The sequence below is a fragment of the Sinohyriopsis cumingii genome, chromosome 8 (genome assembly GCF_028554795.1).
Source record: "Sinohyriopsis cumingii isolate HCF-2022 chromosome 8, ASM2855479v2, whole genome shotgun sequence".
NCBI lineage: Eukaryota > Metazoa > Mollusca > Bivalvia > Unionida > Unionidae > Sinohyriopsis > Sinohyriopsis cumingii.
Genome location: NC_142968.1, coordinates 72,324,845 through 72,342,692, shown reverse-complemented (window position 1 = coordinate 72,342,692; position 17,848 = coordinate 72,324,845). Strand labels below are relative to the sequence as shown.

Sequence of the window (17,848 nt, the reverse complement as noted above, 5' to 3'; positions counted from 1 at the left end):
ACTTCAGACAAATTTTAAAACGCTCAGATTAAATCTGGGACCTTGCGGACAATTTTAGACTGGTTACCTACAAAGAAAATATTACAACCCCTATAACTGATATATTGTTAAAATTCTGTAGTTTACATTATACCCGGCCAGACTGGCTATATATTGTTCTTACCAGGCATGCATGATTAAACATTACATAAATGACAAAATAATTACATTACTTTATTATCTAATAACCATTGGCTTGTATTGTTTATCTCTTCAAGTAGTATAGATGATTAAACTGCAAAAAATAATACCATACAAGTTTGCTATATTACAGTTTTCGGAGAGGTGATGGACATATTTCATAATTTTCGAAATGTCACTTTGAAACGTCGATTTGTATTTCTTTCCAAAGAAGTATGGATCCAAGTTTTGTTAAAGGTCTATGTGTTGCAAAATAGTTTACAAGAGAAACAAACATAGCTTTTATTTTTTTAAGCATAACATGAAATATTAAATGCTTTCAGAAAGATGCTGATGCGCATACTAAATTGAATTATGCTAGCATAGATAAAAAAAACATTAATTACCTGATAGCAAGATGGTAAGAGCATAGTTGTATGAGGAAGAAACAAAGTTCGTTTTTGACGTCAGAATGCGCAGAGTTGTAATTATATAAACTGTACAAAGTTATGAGATCGTACATTTTTTAAGGTCATTCAAGTTTCCATCCGAGAAAACAGAGATTTAATTTCTAAATAACAAAGTTAATTTCAGCTTAGCATAGCGATTTAGGTGATATGTAGTAGATGATTTAGAATCACCCATGGAAATAGTAATAATTGATGATGAATTTCAAGAATATGAAACCGGGTGACCAACTTAATCCAACAGTCACATCGAAGCAACAAGAAACAAGAGAGAAGACGAGTATCATCTACACTCTGTCCTAATGAGAAAAATATGACGTTTATTCCAACTACATACAAAAAAGCTGCAATAAAAAATATAGTCGAAACAAACATAAAATTCCCTATTGGTATTGTTAGCAAAATAAAAGAAATTGAAAACTTCGTAATGTTGATGTCATTATCGGAAAATTAAAACTTCTATCCAGTTTTATACGCAACAAGTTTACGAACAGTAGCAACTGCACAATCAGATATCCATTTGTACATACATAACCTCTGTTCCAAAGTCTTATAAGCAAATCACAAGCCGAGTCAACCGAACTTGTACATTGACAGTGAAGACGTTTTTACACCACGTGGATGAGGTCAAATGGTTACAGATGTACAGACATCCAACTTTTAAAAATGTATATATTTCATAACGTTATTTAACGTTTAATAGTGCTTAAATTTATCATGCTAATTGTATAAGAATGTCTCAACACTACACGATGTCAATAATGTGTGGTTTTGTATCAAACAAAGCTAAAGGTAAGAATGCTACAAATACAACAGTGAGTGAGTGTGTGTGTGTATGTGATTTTGATTTTTAACGTAGCTTTAGCAATTTTTCAGTCATATCGCTACGATGTCTGCAGTGTGTCAGTTTATAGTGATGTCTAGCACTGAGGCATCATGCCGCAGACATGTATCATGATGTCCCACCCAGTCAGATTATCCAGACACCAGGCCGACCAGTCGTAACACTAACCTCATAATGCTGAGCGCCAAGCGAGGAAGCTGTTAGTACCATTTATGTAAGTCTTTGGTATGACTCGGCCGGGGATCGAACCCACGACAACAGGCATACGCTCGTACCGGAAATGAACAATACAACTTACAATACAACAAATGCAGATATTAATCTGGTAATATAGTATATGAAGATAAAATATTAAGTACAAAAATTCGACACAGAATAAATGCTCAATGTGAAGATGTGATTTTGAATTTTAACGTAGCTTTACAATCTCTGCAGTGTGGAATTTATAGTGATGTCTAGCACTGGGGCATCATGCCGCATGTCCCACCCAGTCACATGATCGTGACTCCAGGCCTACCAGTTCTAACACTAACTTCTTAGTTCTGAAATCCAAGCAAGGCAGCTCTTAGTACCATTTGTATACGTCTTTGATACGACTCACCTTTACCAACTTCACGTATGCACATAGTAAATGCATTTAGCAAGTCAAATGCATTTACAAACTCAACTGTTATTATATCATTCATTCAAACTTTCTTTTATACCTACACTTTGAAGAGTGACGTTCATGCCTCATTGAAATGATGCAGATTACAGTGTGGCGTCAAATCTGACAATGTTGACATGATTGTACAATATGGATGGAAAGATTAGTATGAGGGATTCTTTGTTAGCATTTTATTTGCAAAACTGTAATAGAAATAGTGCTGAAGGCTGCAATCTCGAACAATTCAAACGTTTACTGTACCCCTCAATCTCCTTCCTATGCGGTATTTATTGACCTTATACGTGTTATTGTGTTGTATTTTTGCTTATACTATTCAAGTTCGTGTCAATTGAACTATCTACAATTTATGTAATTCTGGTATCTTTATTACGTCTCTCTCACACTCTCTGTCTCGCGACACACACACACACACACACACACACACACATATATATATATATATATATATATATATATATATATATAAACATATATATACACACACACACACATATATATATATATATATATATATATATATATATATATATATATATATATATATATATATATATATATATATATATATATATATAGGATACAAGTTTTATTTACTCGTAAATACATCAAATATTTCACACCTTAGAAATGCTGTGCTTTCCAATATTCATGCCATTTGGGAGACAGGTTTATGTTTATATTCTTCAGCGAACAGAGCTGATCACATGTACTACATGAAGATATATATATATACACTTCGGGGGTAAGAAGCGCAATCTTACGTTGCTAAATATTTGAGTTTGAGAAGTGCGCGACGAAATGGTTGTCTTTACTTCATTCCGTTATTTCTCAACTATTTTGAGTTATTTAACTAAATTATGTCACCATATATTTTCCAATGCATTTCAAGTGCGCTTTTGAGTTATTCTTTTATAATTATCATATTTATTGTATTAGGTATTTTTTTCAAAACGCTCACAATACCCTCCATCAATATTTTACACAAGGGGAGCAGTTATGCTTTCACCCTTTTCCATCCCATAAGAGTTTCTATAGCGGATAATTATTTGCAAGAGTTTGTCATACTTTCTACTCCAAGTACTGCGTATACATGCTTCTTGTTTCAAGAAATGTAGCGTGTTAGCCACATAATGAAGTTGCTTTAGCTTTCTTGCATGCCTTTTGTATATTATGCCTAGTGAGTTTATTGCATCACACTGTGTGTACGTAATACATTAGCTGGGACTCACAGATAAGATGACATGGAACAAAACAGAACCAGTCATTTTGAGTGCATCACAAAACCCTTGTCATTAGCAATAAAATGTACATGTATCGTATGTTATTCGTTTTCATGTCCTATTTGTAAAACTTTCCAAAGCTCAGAGTTTGTTTCGTTCATATGGAATACACAACTTGCTATTTGTGTAGTTAACATGTATTAACATCAATAGACAGTAGGGTGGTTCTCAGAGTATGTAGATAATAATATGCACCTTAAGGATTGTTAAATATTTGCAAAACAAACACAACACCTTTGCGCAAGCGTAGACTGTTTGACCTAAAGGGAAATAACATTTAAATATTTAAATATAAAATTAGTTTTCTCATATACATATTATATTTAACATGCCATTATTTTATTTTTAAAAATGCATGTCTACGTTCTATTGTGATGAAATTTCGAAGTTCGGTGCTAAGAGATTTTTCTTTTGTACTTGGATTCAAAAGAATATATTATTAATAGAAGACATCAACACAAAGCAGGAAATTACATTATAATCTAAATCATAGTCGTTCTAATGGTTGGGAACATAGTTTATAGTGAACATTTTTTTCACTCACCAATATAAATATATTTACCGTTCAATATAATTGAATATAACACAGTTTAAAGCAGTATCAGTGGTACACAAATAAATATAGTTTTAGTCAATTGGTGCTTTTGTGCGGCGAAATTCAATTAACATGTCACTAATTCCGCTTACAAATTTGAATTTCTAGCCGGCTTGTCTGTCAGGTCCCGAAACATGAAGCATTTCACCTAGAAAATATTTGCAGACTACATTGTATTTAGTTATGTTTCAGTCTGAGAAGTGGAGAAGTTTTTATAATTCTCCAAATATCTTCACGTTATACTGGTCTAGTGATTTTCAATTTTGATTGTAATGTTCGCTACCCCTACATGGGATCTTTGACATGCTATATACATGATTAATCATGCATTGGCCTCATTAAACTGTTGATCGATATTAAGACGAGAACCGTTCTGCTTTTGTGTTTGCAGCTAAGATAGTAATCTTGATCTACACACACACACACACACACACACACACACAAACACACAGAAGTATGTTTTTAGGACAATGTTATGATACCTATGTATTCCCACCAATCACAGCTTCCTGTTATTTACGTGCAAGTGTAAACAGTTACCTACAACTGCATTAATCATAGAAAATAATGTCAACCTTAAGTTTGTATATCACAAGGGCAATGATTACTTCAGTGTTAGAGTGACGATAACAGTCAAGCACTGGCATTGGAACCGGTACATTATACAGTCACCTAATGTTCAGGATAGTATCGTCTGTTGAACGGCAGCTAAGGCTGGACATTTCTTACATGGAACGCCCTAACGGCATGTCAAAATGGCTCATGCGTGGCATGTGCTTTTTATGGCTTGCAGGTGAGTTTGTTTCTAGTCTTACACGATATGTGGTATAGCGTACTGTTTTACATGTAGTAACAGAAAATGTTTGTATCATTAACATCAACCTCTGTCATATTTAATTAGTTAAACAAATTAACTATTTACTTTTCACGATTTTTATCTCTCTGCCACATGGATTGAACTAAAACAATTTCAACCGAGATTCAGCACAATTTCTTTGGTTTTATTCCATCCTGAGTTTTCCTAAAAGTCGTAAGAACAACTTGAAATTGAAGAAATAACTTTACTTTGTTTACAACCTACTCCGTACCTGTGCATCCCCACCCTCCAAAATCTGTCTGCGCATTGTTGGCACTCAAAAGTGGCAGTCAGAAGGAAGCAGTTTCGTACGCTATTTCTTGGTCGAATACACTGTAATCTCTCTAAAGGAACTGTACTCACATTCACTAGGAACGATAAATCCTGCCACGGAATGATTCTCTCTTCAAGCCTCCTCATCCCCATCCCCACTCCCACTTTCCATTCCCTCCCACACTCGTCCTTTCATCTAAATGTAAGCTGGAGAGTGTATGGATAAACAAACCTAGGCATATGTTTCAGACAGAGAAATCCAGCTCCCTTGGGGTGGATGACTTTCTCTCTCATTTCTGCATAGAAATTATACAAAATAATAACTAAAAGGTAAAAACAAAAGAAAGGGTAACATACATTTAAATTATGTTTGCTGATGAGAATAAAGATAAGTAGTTTATCATGCAATTAATTATATGTCATCCATTACCATTGCTTTTCTTCCTCTTTGTACAGTCAGTAATCACTAGACCTACATAGCACTCCTATGTGTGATCTTCCAACTAAGGCAAGGTGAAATGATTTATCATTACTGACGCTAGGAAAAAGGTGTTACAAGGATGTTCCGTTACATCGACAGAACAAAAATCTCAAATGCTAGTCAGATTTAAGAAACCTGTCTTTATTCATACACATAAACTGAACACACACACACACACACACACACACACACACACACACACACACACACACACATATACATATATATATATATATATATATATATATATATATATATATATATATATATATATATATGTATATACGTGTGTGTGTGTGTAGATAGACATTGATATTTTGAACTCGATGCGTAAAAGCATTTAAGCACTTAGTTACATATGCATATGCAGGTAGATAGGACGAATATAGTTTCCAGTGGCTTTATTATTTTGGGTTTTCTTTTTCTTTGCTACAAGCATGAAACTTATGACATTGACAAATTTTAATGATCACGTAATTATGATGTCATGGCTAAGATGAGCTATTCTGAAGTTAAGTTTCAAATTTAGGTTAACAAATTTTGTAACTGATTTTTACATTGTACGAAATTTTCGTCACAGCTGAGATGAAAATGGCGAATAATATCAAATTACCCGTTCCATGATTGAAAATATATTATTGAAAATAATAATATTTAAAGTAAATTTCTTAAACTTTCCGTCGGTCTTGCGTAATCATATTTCCTTCAAATATTGCAAACTACGGGATGAATCAATAAAAAAAATCATTGGCTGGATTTATTTTTATTGGTGCCGACTAACGAATTCATTATAGATGCTAATTATATTTTTGTGCTAAATCAAAATAAGATATTCTTTACAAAAGATGACTATTGCGCAACCTGTTATTAAAGGGATCTTTGCTTTTGTTGTCTCTAATGTTATAAGCTAGGTTAACCCTTCCACCGGGAAGAAGTAGAGTCACTGAATCTTTACTATGGTACTTCTTTGATATAGATAGACAAGTAAATATATAAAATAACAATGTAACCCTAATGCAATAGCCCATGGAAGGTCAAGAACGAGGCGATATTCGGGCGAATAAAACCGGAAATTGAAACTATATCGCCAAATTTGAACAAACTACAATTATTCCTTACTATACAGAGATAAAAAGCAACTGTTACCACAGTAACAGCTTTGGACTTTAATTATGCAATAATTAGCATACTATGCACTGATTAACCTAGCTCGTTTTCATCCTGTTGAGGTGCCAACATTGTACATGCACATTTTTAAGTATAAATTCGAGTTAAACTTGGTATAACCATTGTCATCTTCATTATATTCTAAGCTACTAAACCAATGTTTAAAGTTTCTCTAATTAATGCACGTGGACCCACAAACTACTATAATGAATTACATTTCACAAAGCTTCACGCATCACGTCACCTAATCGATCAAACGCAGGATATATCATTTTACGTGGTTAACGTGCCTCGTCATGTAATATACATCCTATCCGATAATAGACAGCAACAAATTAGTGGGCTCATTTACTAGCACTCGCGATACTACAATACAGAAGTGCCACCCCTTCGTTCTCGCTCACACACACACGCACACGCACACACACACATGAAGATCAGGCGCAATTCAAGAAATTTTACAGTGTTAACGCGGCAATAATATGATGTGACATTAACATCACACAGTGTAGCGCACTCTACAATCAAATGACGAACCTATGGTGTCAGATAAATTTAGAATTTGCGAGATGATCTCTCATACCTTGGCGCACCTGTGGTGCTCCAATTTTATATATGTAATAAATGACATGCACTTTATGGACACATAATACATTAGTCCCGATTTTCACCTGATCTATTTGCTACCTTGGAGTATTGGTTATGCATAATACAATATCCCTGCACAATCAGTAACCATGAATTGTTTATAAAGAAAGTGAAAATCTAGGCTAATGTATAATACGTACTTAAATCTTTTGTTATTTATTACACTTGTAAAATTACATATTAAATATTAACTGGAATTTAGTTAAATAGCTGGGGTATTTTGTCTCCTAAAGTGCCGCAGATTGCAACAACAAGAAAAGGTCATTAAGCCGCAACAGGTTCATCTAAAAGGCACTGATTTATCCGGACATTATGTTTGTTCCAAGAAGGGATGGATAAAGAAAGTTCCACGATATTATTTCTTCCGATATCACTTGGAAGAGTTTGACACAATGAACGACATGGAATCAAAGCTTTACATAGTTATCGACATTGTTGGGTTTAGATGCGTTATTGTGTATCACACATTGATCCCAATGACATTGTTCAATTACTTGATTATCACCGATGCACCCAATGAATATGGCGTCATTGATCAAAACCTCAAACAAAATACCAAATGCTGTATATCTTTATCTCTTACCTGCGGTCTTGTTAATGCTATGAAGATCATGATTATCTCTTTTGACATTATTGATCTTGGACTTATTGACTGATCGATCGATTGATGTTTACTGGCATATCAACACATGAAGACATCAGTCAAAGCAATTGAATAATACCCCATATTCAGAAGTACACCCCGCTTGCCGACCCAGTGTGATCTGGGAAGCATTGAAAGCCGCACACTTCTTGTCACCAGCCTAGCATGCAAACTCTAGAGCCACGGCGGTTCCCACTGATCTTTAATATCGTGGTTGTTTTGTTCTTTGCTATTTGTGTGTTTTGTGTGTTTGTTCTCAACATGGCAGAAAATCGCACACACACAAGCACACGCGCTTGCTTGCTTTGATGATTCGAGAAAACGTTTCCAGGATTCAGAGACAACTCATTAGATTACTGGTAACTGCCAGTCACCAAGCAATATTTTGCTAATGTTAACACAGCCACAAGTGTTACGCAGGTTATACATTTCAAAACCGTCTCTTCACAATGATAGCAATTTTTGATTCTGCACACTTAAATGGATGTTTCTGCTGTTTTTGTATACCTCACTGGATGTTTTGAATACATAATTTCTTAATTAATCCAGTTAACGATGACATTGAAATGAATTTTATATGTTATCGTTCTACATCTGATTTTGCATTTAATGCTGACATAAGACCATGTGTGTGTGTGTGTGTGTGTATGTGTGTGTGTGCTTAAAAGAGTATGTTTTATAATACTTATTTGATTTCCAGAAATATTTTTTTAACAAGGACTCGTGCATAAGAACAAAGTCCTTCTGCATTAATTTACGCAGCTAGCCAGAACTGCGAGGAAGATGTTTACTCGCTGAGCCTTGTACTTAACTTGAATACATATGTTATATGAGTACTGAACAACATTAAATTTTGCATTATGAATATTCTATTTAATAGAAATTACACTCTAATCACGGCCTTGAAACAACTTGGGCACCATGTAAAATGGTTTTACTACGACTCTCTGTCGCCAAAAACGTCAATGTCAAAGAAACTAATTATAATAAAGACAAAGCCTGAAAAGTCAAGCTGTCTCCATTGCTTACTAGATTATACGGATTGGTCAATCTCAGATATGACTGTGTCCACTCCAACACTCCGCCTCCCGTTATTTTATTGCCACAACCTTAATTATTCGGACCCAACTGTACCCAGCTGGAGACGTGCACGTTTTTTGTAGGTAATTGGTTGCCCATGTAATTGCTCGTTTTCTGGACAATAAAGCGTGTGTTTAATATATTACAAAATCTCATTTGACAAACGTATTGCCCCTTTGGTCAGTTATTTTTAAGCACTTTCGACATGTGCAGTATTGCCTGTTTCACTTGTTTTTAACAATAACGCCTATATTCGGAGGTAGCAAAATATGTAAATAAGATAAGCAGGCCATGCAATGAAACGTTATATAAGAGTGTATATGATGATTCTAGCATTTAATACATTTATATTGACGTAGTCTATATTGTAGTTATGTTTTTATCTCCTTATCGGTATGAGAAAGAGAAGGAATGTATGTTTCCCCTTTAACTAAGCACAGGTTTTGACGCATATATCATATATCTGTCCTTCTACTCGTCCCTCCCCCGTCTCTCTTACAATGGAGAGAGGAAAAGAGACAGAGAAGAGAGAGAAAGAGAATAGTTATTAGCGTACAGTTTAACACCATCAAACACATTTATTTCAACTTGAGGATGCAATTTTAATTTTTTTGTATTTGTTCCTTTATTTTATCTTAATATTGTATACACCAACATACTTAAGTTACAATTACTATCGCAAGTTCTACACATTTCCCATTCGGTAATATGCGTGTTCTGAATTTGGTTGTACTAGTGGTTCCGGTTTCAGTTCCGAAGGCAGAATTACTCGTTTGTTATTATTTGTTGTGCTTGTTTGCCAGATGTTGGTAGGATATCATGCCAGCTGTAATTGGCGCTTGTACATGACCTTGCTTATAATAATGGTGGCTGATTTTGTATGTTAAAGAGGACTTTTAAATCCATCACAAGGTGCTAGTGGCAAAAAGATGACTCACAACTGCTCCATACATGTCAAGCAGAGACGAGCTTGGCATATGGTCACGTATGGAACGCGGAGGCGATTCACAAACACATATACGAATTCACGTCCGCCTTGCGTAGGGGCAACGGCATTGTCAACGCATACATTTAAAGCGACATCATTCGCCTTTTGTGTCCTATAATTGACATCTTTGGTCTTCTCTTTTCAATCAATTATCTTTATAACCACTCCAAATGTCGACAGCCTCGATGATGGCGAGTTCTTTGCTTTGGAGTTTGACATTTATCCTCATTACCATGGCGCAACCCATATGTTCATGACTCAACGATTCGATTCAGCATTCGCGCATGAGACGCAACACAAAGCGGCTCTGGATACCAGTCTGATTGTGCCAGGCCCAATACCATTGTTGCTGCCAAGATTTTAGAAATCGTACAGCAAACATCTGGTTGTGGTATAGGGGCTTGAATAGTTGGTCACAATAAGGTGCTCATGGCCCAATGCACCAAGCGCCAGACGGAGGATGCTCACACAGGCGCTACTTGAGTTCGTGGGCATTTTTAGTAAGCGTGCATAGCAGCATCACCATGGCTGAACATGGCTTTGAGATTGTGGAGTTTGGCCCTTTTGCGGAAGATCAGCCAGATGCAGACGCAAGCACAGTTACAAATAAAGTAAATAGTATATCGACATGGGCCTATCCAATTAGCAAAATAACAGGATGATCCATGTGATACGAGATTGTATAAACATTTAGAAGAAGGCTGTAAGATAATAAAGGCTGCAAGCGCTAATCTACAAGCCATTTGTATCTATTTTATCTAGATCATTGAGGCCATAATCATAATCAACCATGAGGATACAAGTGTAACTCATTGGCTTCGAATCCTCTTTTGTGAACTGGAATAGCTACAGCCTCATTTCGCAGCGCACATGGGTTCATCATGAGAACGATGGTATGAACAGTCATATGCACAAGCAGCAGACAGCCAGCGCAATCGTCAGTCATGACGCCTAGACTAGATTTTGGCGGCCCGAAAGAATGGATAAAAAGCATCTAAGCAGGATTCCCCAAAGATACAAACGTTATCAGAAACAGAGACACTTTCGCTGCTCAGAATTATCTGGTCAGTTGTGTCTATCTACGAAAAGCTAGCAAAGCAGTGCCATTGGCTGACTTTCCACAAACCTCGTGGTGCTTGTCATTACCATAGCTGCTGCCTTCCATGCCATTTTCTGTGATCGTTTTCCTCAGAACGAAGGAAACAAGCGAGGAAACCAGGACCCCTCGCAAGAGCAAAAACCAGTAGATTCAAAGTCATGCCGCCAGATCACCTACGACTTGTACCTTGGTATTGGTTTAGTGATCGTTTAAGCTGTTTTGACGCGTGTACAGAAGTACCCGCATGCATGGTTGTGTTTTGTGCTGTCGACGTTTCACCTGTCTGCTAGTCTGCAGGGTCGAAGCCGGCCTATTTATGTTTGGTTGGCTGTTATTTTGTGTGCTCTCTTGAGCAATGTTCGACAAAGTATCCTTTTAGAAATAACCATGACGTTGATGCCAGCTCTTTCGTCCTCTGGTTAATAGCAATGCACTATCTGCAACTCATCGTTGAGGACTCGCTCCCTCCAGTCTGATCTGGAGTCTATATTAATTACTCTGCTAATATATTTATAAATTGTCACGTTAAAATGTTAAATTCATTCTAAATTATTGGTGTTATTTGAGCAAAGAACTCGGCAAGCAAATAAACATGAAGCCTGACAAAGCTTAACAGCTGATGGGCTTCTGCACGCGTATGGTCTTTAACGCTAAAGGTATATGTCGTTTACCGCACACCAAGCGACCAAGGTTATCTGCCTTTGCCAAATTTGCCTGGGCGCCAGTTGCCAATTAAAACTTGCAATGCTATGTCTGGTATAAAGTATTTATTGGTTATTAAGGCCACTCTTTACTAACACAACCCATCCTTACCCACAACAACCTCATTTGAATAACGCGAAAGGTATTTATGTGGGCTTTGCTATGTTTATATACGGTGCTACATCATGTAGTACTTGTGGTAATACCATCCCACTGGCCCTCGCACAACCGCGGAACTCGAGGCTCTGAAAATATATGCTTCAATTAGCCAATCCGCTAGCTGGTCCCGTTGCTCTAGAACAGTGAAATGCACTGACTCAAATTCCGAATGGTTACCAACAAATTAGGATAGTTCGCTATTTCGGACGCGATTTAAAACAACAGACTTCAAGCGATCAGATTTCGTGACTGAGAAATCCTACCTATCCTTAATGGCAATTATAACAGAAACACGATATAAGCTATAAACAAAAAAGTGCATCACACTTCCTGATATGGATGCAAACTTCAATAAAGCGACAGGGCGGGTCGACCTTACAATCATTGCTAGCATACTTTCAGAGATTGCTCGGGTTCATCGCCTCGGTCGTTTGATGTTCAGACGATATCTTGATTGTTTGCTCCTACCAGCAGTGCTCAGTCATTCTGCTTTTATCACTATCCCATGACTAATGGACACACCAATCAGATAAAAATAGGAGATAATAGTCTTGATAGGAGATATATATATTTTTCAATCGCACAGTGCATGTATTATCATGAAATACAGTAGTTTATTATCATTCAATATCTTCTTACTGGGCATGTGTGGATAAGGCACGACAGTTGCTGAAATAATATAGGTTAAGTTCGATTTATATTCAGGTACGTCCAACGACCCAGACAAAACCTACCATCAGTTTAAATGGCAACCTCTAAATGTGCTCAAAAGTACTAGAAGTATTTGATATTCACCAAAATTGTTTCGGTATAAATTTAATATACAAATCCCCTATTTAATCTAGAATCAATGAAAAGAACACACAAGTATTTTACCAAATTAGGGATTTAGAACAGCATGGTGTCTGTATGGATTTAACTTTACAAGAGTACCCTATACTTGTAATCTCATGTCAAGATGCATGGTCTAGTCACTTATGTTGACTTGTCTCAGGTTATATGTAAACAAAAAGTATTATACTGCCTTCTTATATCGAGGGCGAAATGCCATAATGGGGTACGGTTACATAGTTTTGTACATTTGATGCAGGGTTAGGAAGCTTGCAATGTGACATAGTATGATATTAACGTATTTTGCAATTTTGTCACAGGTGCATATACTTCCCAATACGTTTATTTATATCCACGAATCGCCCAAATTTTTGCATCTGCGTACAGTATAAAATATGAAGTGTATTTGGATTCAGATCGAAAATATCCGAAGATCATAAAGGTTTGAAACGAATCTTGGTATAAGGGTTCAGATTAAATACACATAGTCGATGTTTGATTGCTATGGTAATTTGACTTACGGATACATTTGCAACAGGCATTTTTAAACATACCTTTCATTTCATGAGAATGAATTTTGAGGTTCCATAAATTGATATCATCTATCAATCGTTATATATATATATATATATATATATATATATATATATATATATATATATATGTGTGTGTGTGTGTGTGTGTGTGTGTGTTGTACAATATTTCTTAGAGTTCGTTGTATTGTTATATGCAATATCGCAAACTAGATGCATTGTTTTAAGCCTGCTGAATGACAGAGCGTATTATGGTATGATATTTCGCGTTCGTCCGTCTGTCCGTATATTACATTTGTGTTTCCTCGTATTAATCGAGTTGTCTAACATCCAGCCTCAACAATCTTTGTTGATGGCTTGCACATGTTGCAACAAAGAAGCTTGCCAATTTTGGGGTCAAAGGGTAAAAAGTTGAGGTCATGAGGTTGACAGAAGAAAAACAAATTCTGCAAAATAACATTACTTATACATTACATAACTGAACCTAACCTTGTAAACCAATTGCACAGCGGGTAAGGAAGACGTGGGTGGATTTTGGGGAGAAAACATCGAAGTTAAAGGTCAATGTGACTGAAAAAAGAGAGAAGATCTCTGCACATAACGTTCAGTGTTCAACCTTATACAAAAACCAATTCATTTATCAGATTTTACAAGTTGGGTTAAAAGGTGAATTGTGAATCACTGTAACTGAAAGGTAAATAATAACTTTTGTATAATGTCTTTTTGTAAACCACATACCTTGTCTGATATTTGTGTATTGTTTGCGCTTAATGCATAGATGGGGCCTATTGCTTTTGAAATCAAAATGACAATGTCTCAAAAAAAAAAAGATTGTTTAGCATAAGAACTTTGGTTGTGGAGGGCGTTCCTTGACTACACTTTGGAGATTGGTAACACTTAAAATAATAAAGAAACAACAGTACAGCCACACGTACGCTTACCTACACATATAAAGATTGTTGACCGATATTTGTTCAAGGCTCAGTTGTTGTGTTATGGAAAGTAATTGAAAATCAACCTTCCTAGGTTGGTTGGTTAGTTTTAACAGCACAGTAACTCGAATAAATATCTAGTGCCAAGGCAGTAAAATACTGGCATCTGCCACTAAGCCACCACACTTCCTGTTGTTAATTAAGCTTAGTGGAAATTTTTCTTTTTTAAATGGTTGGACTATTTCACCCTGGTCTTCTTTTGCCATTGGTGTGAAACAGGTGTCATAGTGCTTTTTCTTCCACCCCTCTAACATCCTTCTGTACATCTAGGTATGCTTAAGGTTGGTTTTAAAGTTTGTTTGGTGGTCAATATTTTCTGGCGATATAAATGGATTATTAACGAAAGGATCGGTTTTGATTGGCTACTGTGTTGCTTCGAAAGTCAAGACAGTTTTGCTCCAATTATCTCTGCATGAAATAACCTGGTTATGTTGTTATACTCTAAAACACCAAACGAAAACATTATTTATTTTAATAGATTTTATCAGTGTTTTAAAAACATGAGTCGGGCATGACCCCTCAACTCTCATTCTCTCTCTCTCTCTCTCTCTTCCATCTTTATATATATATATATATATATATATATATATATATATATATATATATATATAAACTTGAATACTTTTGGCTAAAGGTGAGTTGCAATTGACATGTGCTTGTCAATTATTTACATTATTTACAAATGTATTACATACACAAATTGTATGTACTAATTATAAACCTATAAGCTCATCTTAAGTCCGACAGTACCTAATTTAAGCAAGACTTTATGTCTGCTAAAGTCTATTTATATTCTCGTGAAATGAAAAAGCTTAGAGACTTTCATTCAAATTAAAATTAAAAACAGCTGTGTTATATTTTGGCTGTAAGCATTCGTAAAAATGTACAGTTAATATTTTGTTCGTAAATCACAGAGTTCGATAGTGATATATTTGTACCAGTATATTCCAAGCTGTGGTAATTCAAAACAATCTGTAGTTCTCCTGTTTGTGCGTGTGTGTATATTTAATGTCATTTTTTGTTGTTGTTCTGTTTAGTTCATGAACAAGAAGAGTACGTTTTTCATGCTAGAGAGAGGTACAATCCAGGATATACGACCTAATCACACTATTTGTTAAGACGACTATGCTGGATCTTACTGTGAGACCTACTACACCTGAATTAAACAGTCATTTGAGATAGTGACACAAACTGACATATTCGACTGCTTTGATAATGTCTTCAATGTTTTGTACTACGATCTAGAGAGTCTGTACTCTTACACGAATATCACGCACTTATGTAGATAAATTAAACATGGCATGTACAAAATAAACATGTAAAGGTAAAACAATGGTTACTTTAGGAATCAACTTACACATTACAAAACGAGGCACAAAAATGAATTTAATGTTTCCACATAATAATGGGTTTTATGTAAGTCACGTTCGTCCACAATGGCAGGCATCGTTGACCACGCAAGCATTTGGCAAATAAAGCATATATATATATATATATATATATATATATATATATATATATATATATATATATATATACTGAGAGTAATATATCTCCTAAATTGCTTGGGCTACAAAGCTGAAGTCTGAATGGTATATGAGATAAACAATGCTTCATATATATCTTTGCAAGGACGAAAACATGAAGATATTCAGTTTGAGGAAAGGAACAAAATATGCAATCGAATTGTTAGGGACCTGTTACAGAAATGAAACATCTGCAATTTCTCACTTCGCTCAGAAGCGAATGCGCTTGTTTCCCTGGTTGTTTTACATGAATATGGTTTTCACCTTATCTTTTTTTTTAAAAGATTGACACAAAACACAGTTCAACCTTGCATAGTCGGGAAACTTTATATTCATCGGAGTTACACTAACTATACTATTCTTCTTGTAGTCACTTATTTCATAGCCTTCAACTGTTGTATGTAATGGCAAATGCAGTTGCTAATTCAACAATTTATGGTAAAAGTTTATCTGTTAAATAATGTCAGAAAAGCCGCACATTGCGAATGGAAAACAAACGAAAACAATCGTTGAACATATAGATCATTTCAACCAGCAAAGTGACAATTGTAAATTAAAACAGATCAGCAGATATATAAATGTCACAAAGTAAAAAGTGATAAAAAGCACTAATTAAAAGGTAAATACCGTAAATTGTCATGGAAACCCATGTATCATCAAAATAGTATTTCCTTTTTTTTTGATTCTTAATTATGTCCCCTCTCAAAATCACAGGAACATATTTGCTAAACAGGAAGACACTTTTTGTTGCCTTTATATCCTTTCAATAGAAGATCACTAACACCTAGTGTTTCTCTAACGATTCAGATGTATTCATCTACTATTGCATACCACTAATTCCAAAGTGACGGACATAAAACGAAAACAAAATACGTAGATTTATTGCTTTTATTCTTAACATATGGGAAGTTGGCACTGTCATATATTATGAAAGAAAGCATTAATACCTTGTTACTGTCAATTCCAAGCTCTACCTTCATGTTAATATATCATAATCATATATCACGATCGCATTATAATTTGTAAAGACTGTATTCCTATCATAACGTCTTATTGTGCATAAATTCTGAAGATCTTGTAATCACGGTATAAAGATACCTTTCGATTCGGTGTCTAATATGTCTAAAGCAAACGTTGTTTTACCAAACTTAGCCAGAACTGAAACAGTCATGATATAAGGCTCTTTCAAAGATACTCATTTTAGGATTGTTTATGTTGTTTTGCCGTCTGTTTCTGAAGGCTATACAACATCAAAACAACAATATAACATATTTTACCCAGGACAAACATATAATTATTTGCTTGGTTAGTGTACTTCGTTGAATGAAGGTAGCGTGCATTTGAATGATTTTGTGAACATTACCTGCCAAGGCTTTCCCACTTATTTTGTTAGTATACCATACATAATATACTACCATTTACGTACGTGAAACGTAACCTTTAAAATGTTAATATATATTTAGAAAACTAACAACCCTGTTTAATGCATTCGTGATATCTATAAATGTATCCTGTTTATAAATGTATCTGAACATTCCTGATTCTGAAGTCTCGTCATTATGTTATTTAAAGGTATTATCTTTTTATCCATGGTACAATCGCCTTTTTTAATATCATTTGGTACCATAATAACCTCAGATTCAGAAACAATAAAATGTCTTCATCATCTTGTTGCGTGACAGAATGCTTTCACACGTACCTTATTTAGTAGATTGTGATAAATGTTTCCATATGTACTACGACCTTTTAATATCTAAACGCATTCTAACACAACCATACCTTTTATAAATCTTCTTTAAAATTAGAGACCACTCCACACAAATAAATACACATTTCATATGGATATATAGGGTGCGTT

At 35.2% G+C, this 17,848-nt stretch overlaps 1 protein-coding gene and 1 long non-coding RNA gene across 2 annotated transcripts in view; one reads left to right on the top strand and one right to left on the bottom strand.

The window, feature by feature from the left end:
• Positions 1–17,848, bottom strand: part of LOC149793797 (uncharacterized) — a 33,826-nt gene that overhangs the window by 1,191 nt on the left and 14,787 nt on the right. The gene's annotated exons all lie outside the window — the stretch shown is intronic.
• Positions 4,543–17,848, top strand: part of LOC149793796 (uncharacterized) — a 71,074-nt gene continuing 57,768 nt past the window's right edge. Inside the window, exon 1 of the mRNA XM_089967789.1 lies at positions 4,543–4,805. Within this exon, the coding sequence (XP_089823915.1) occupies positions 4,688–4,805 (118 nt within the window). The 5' untranslated portion in view covers positions 4,543–4,687. The remainder of the gene's footprint in view (positions 4,806–17,848) is intronic.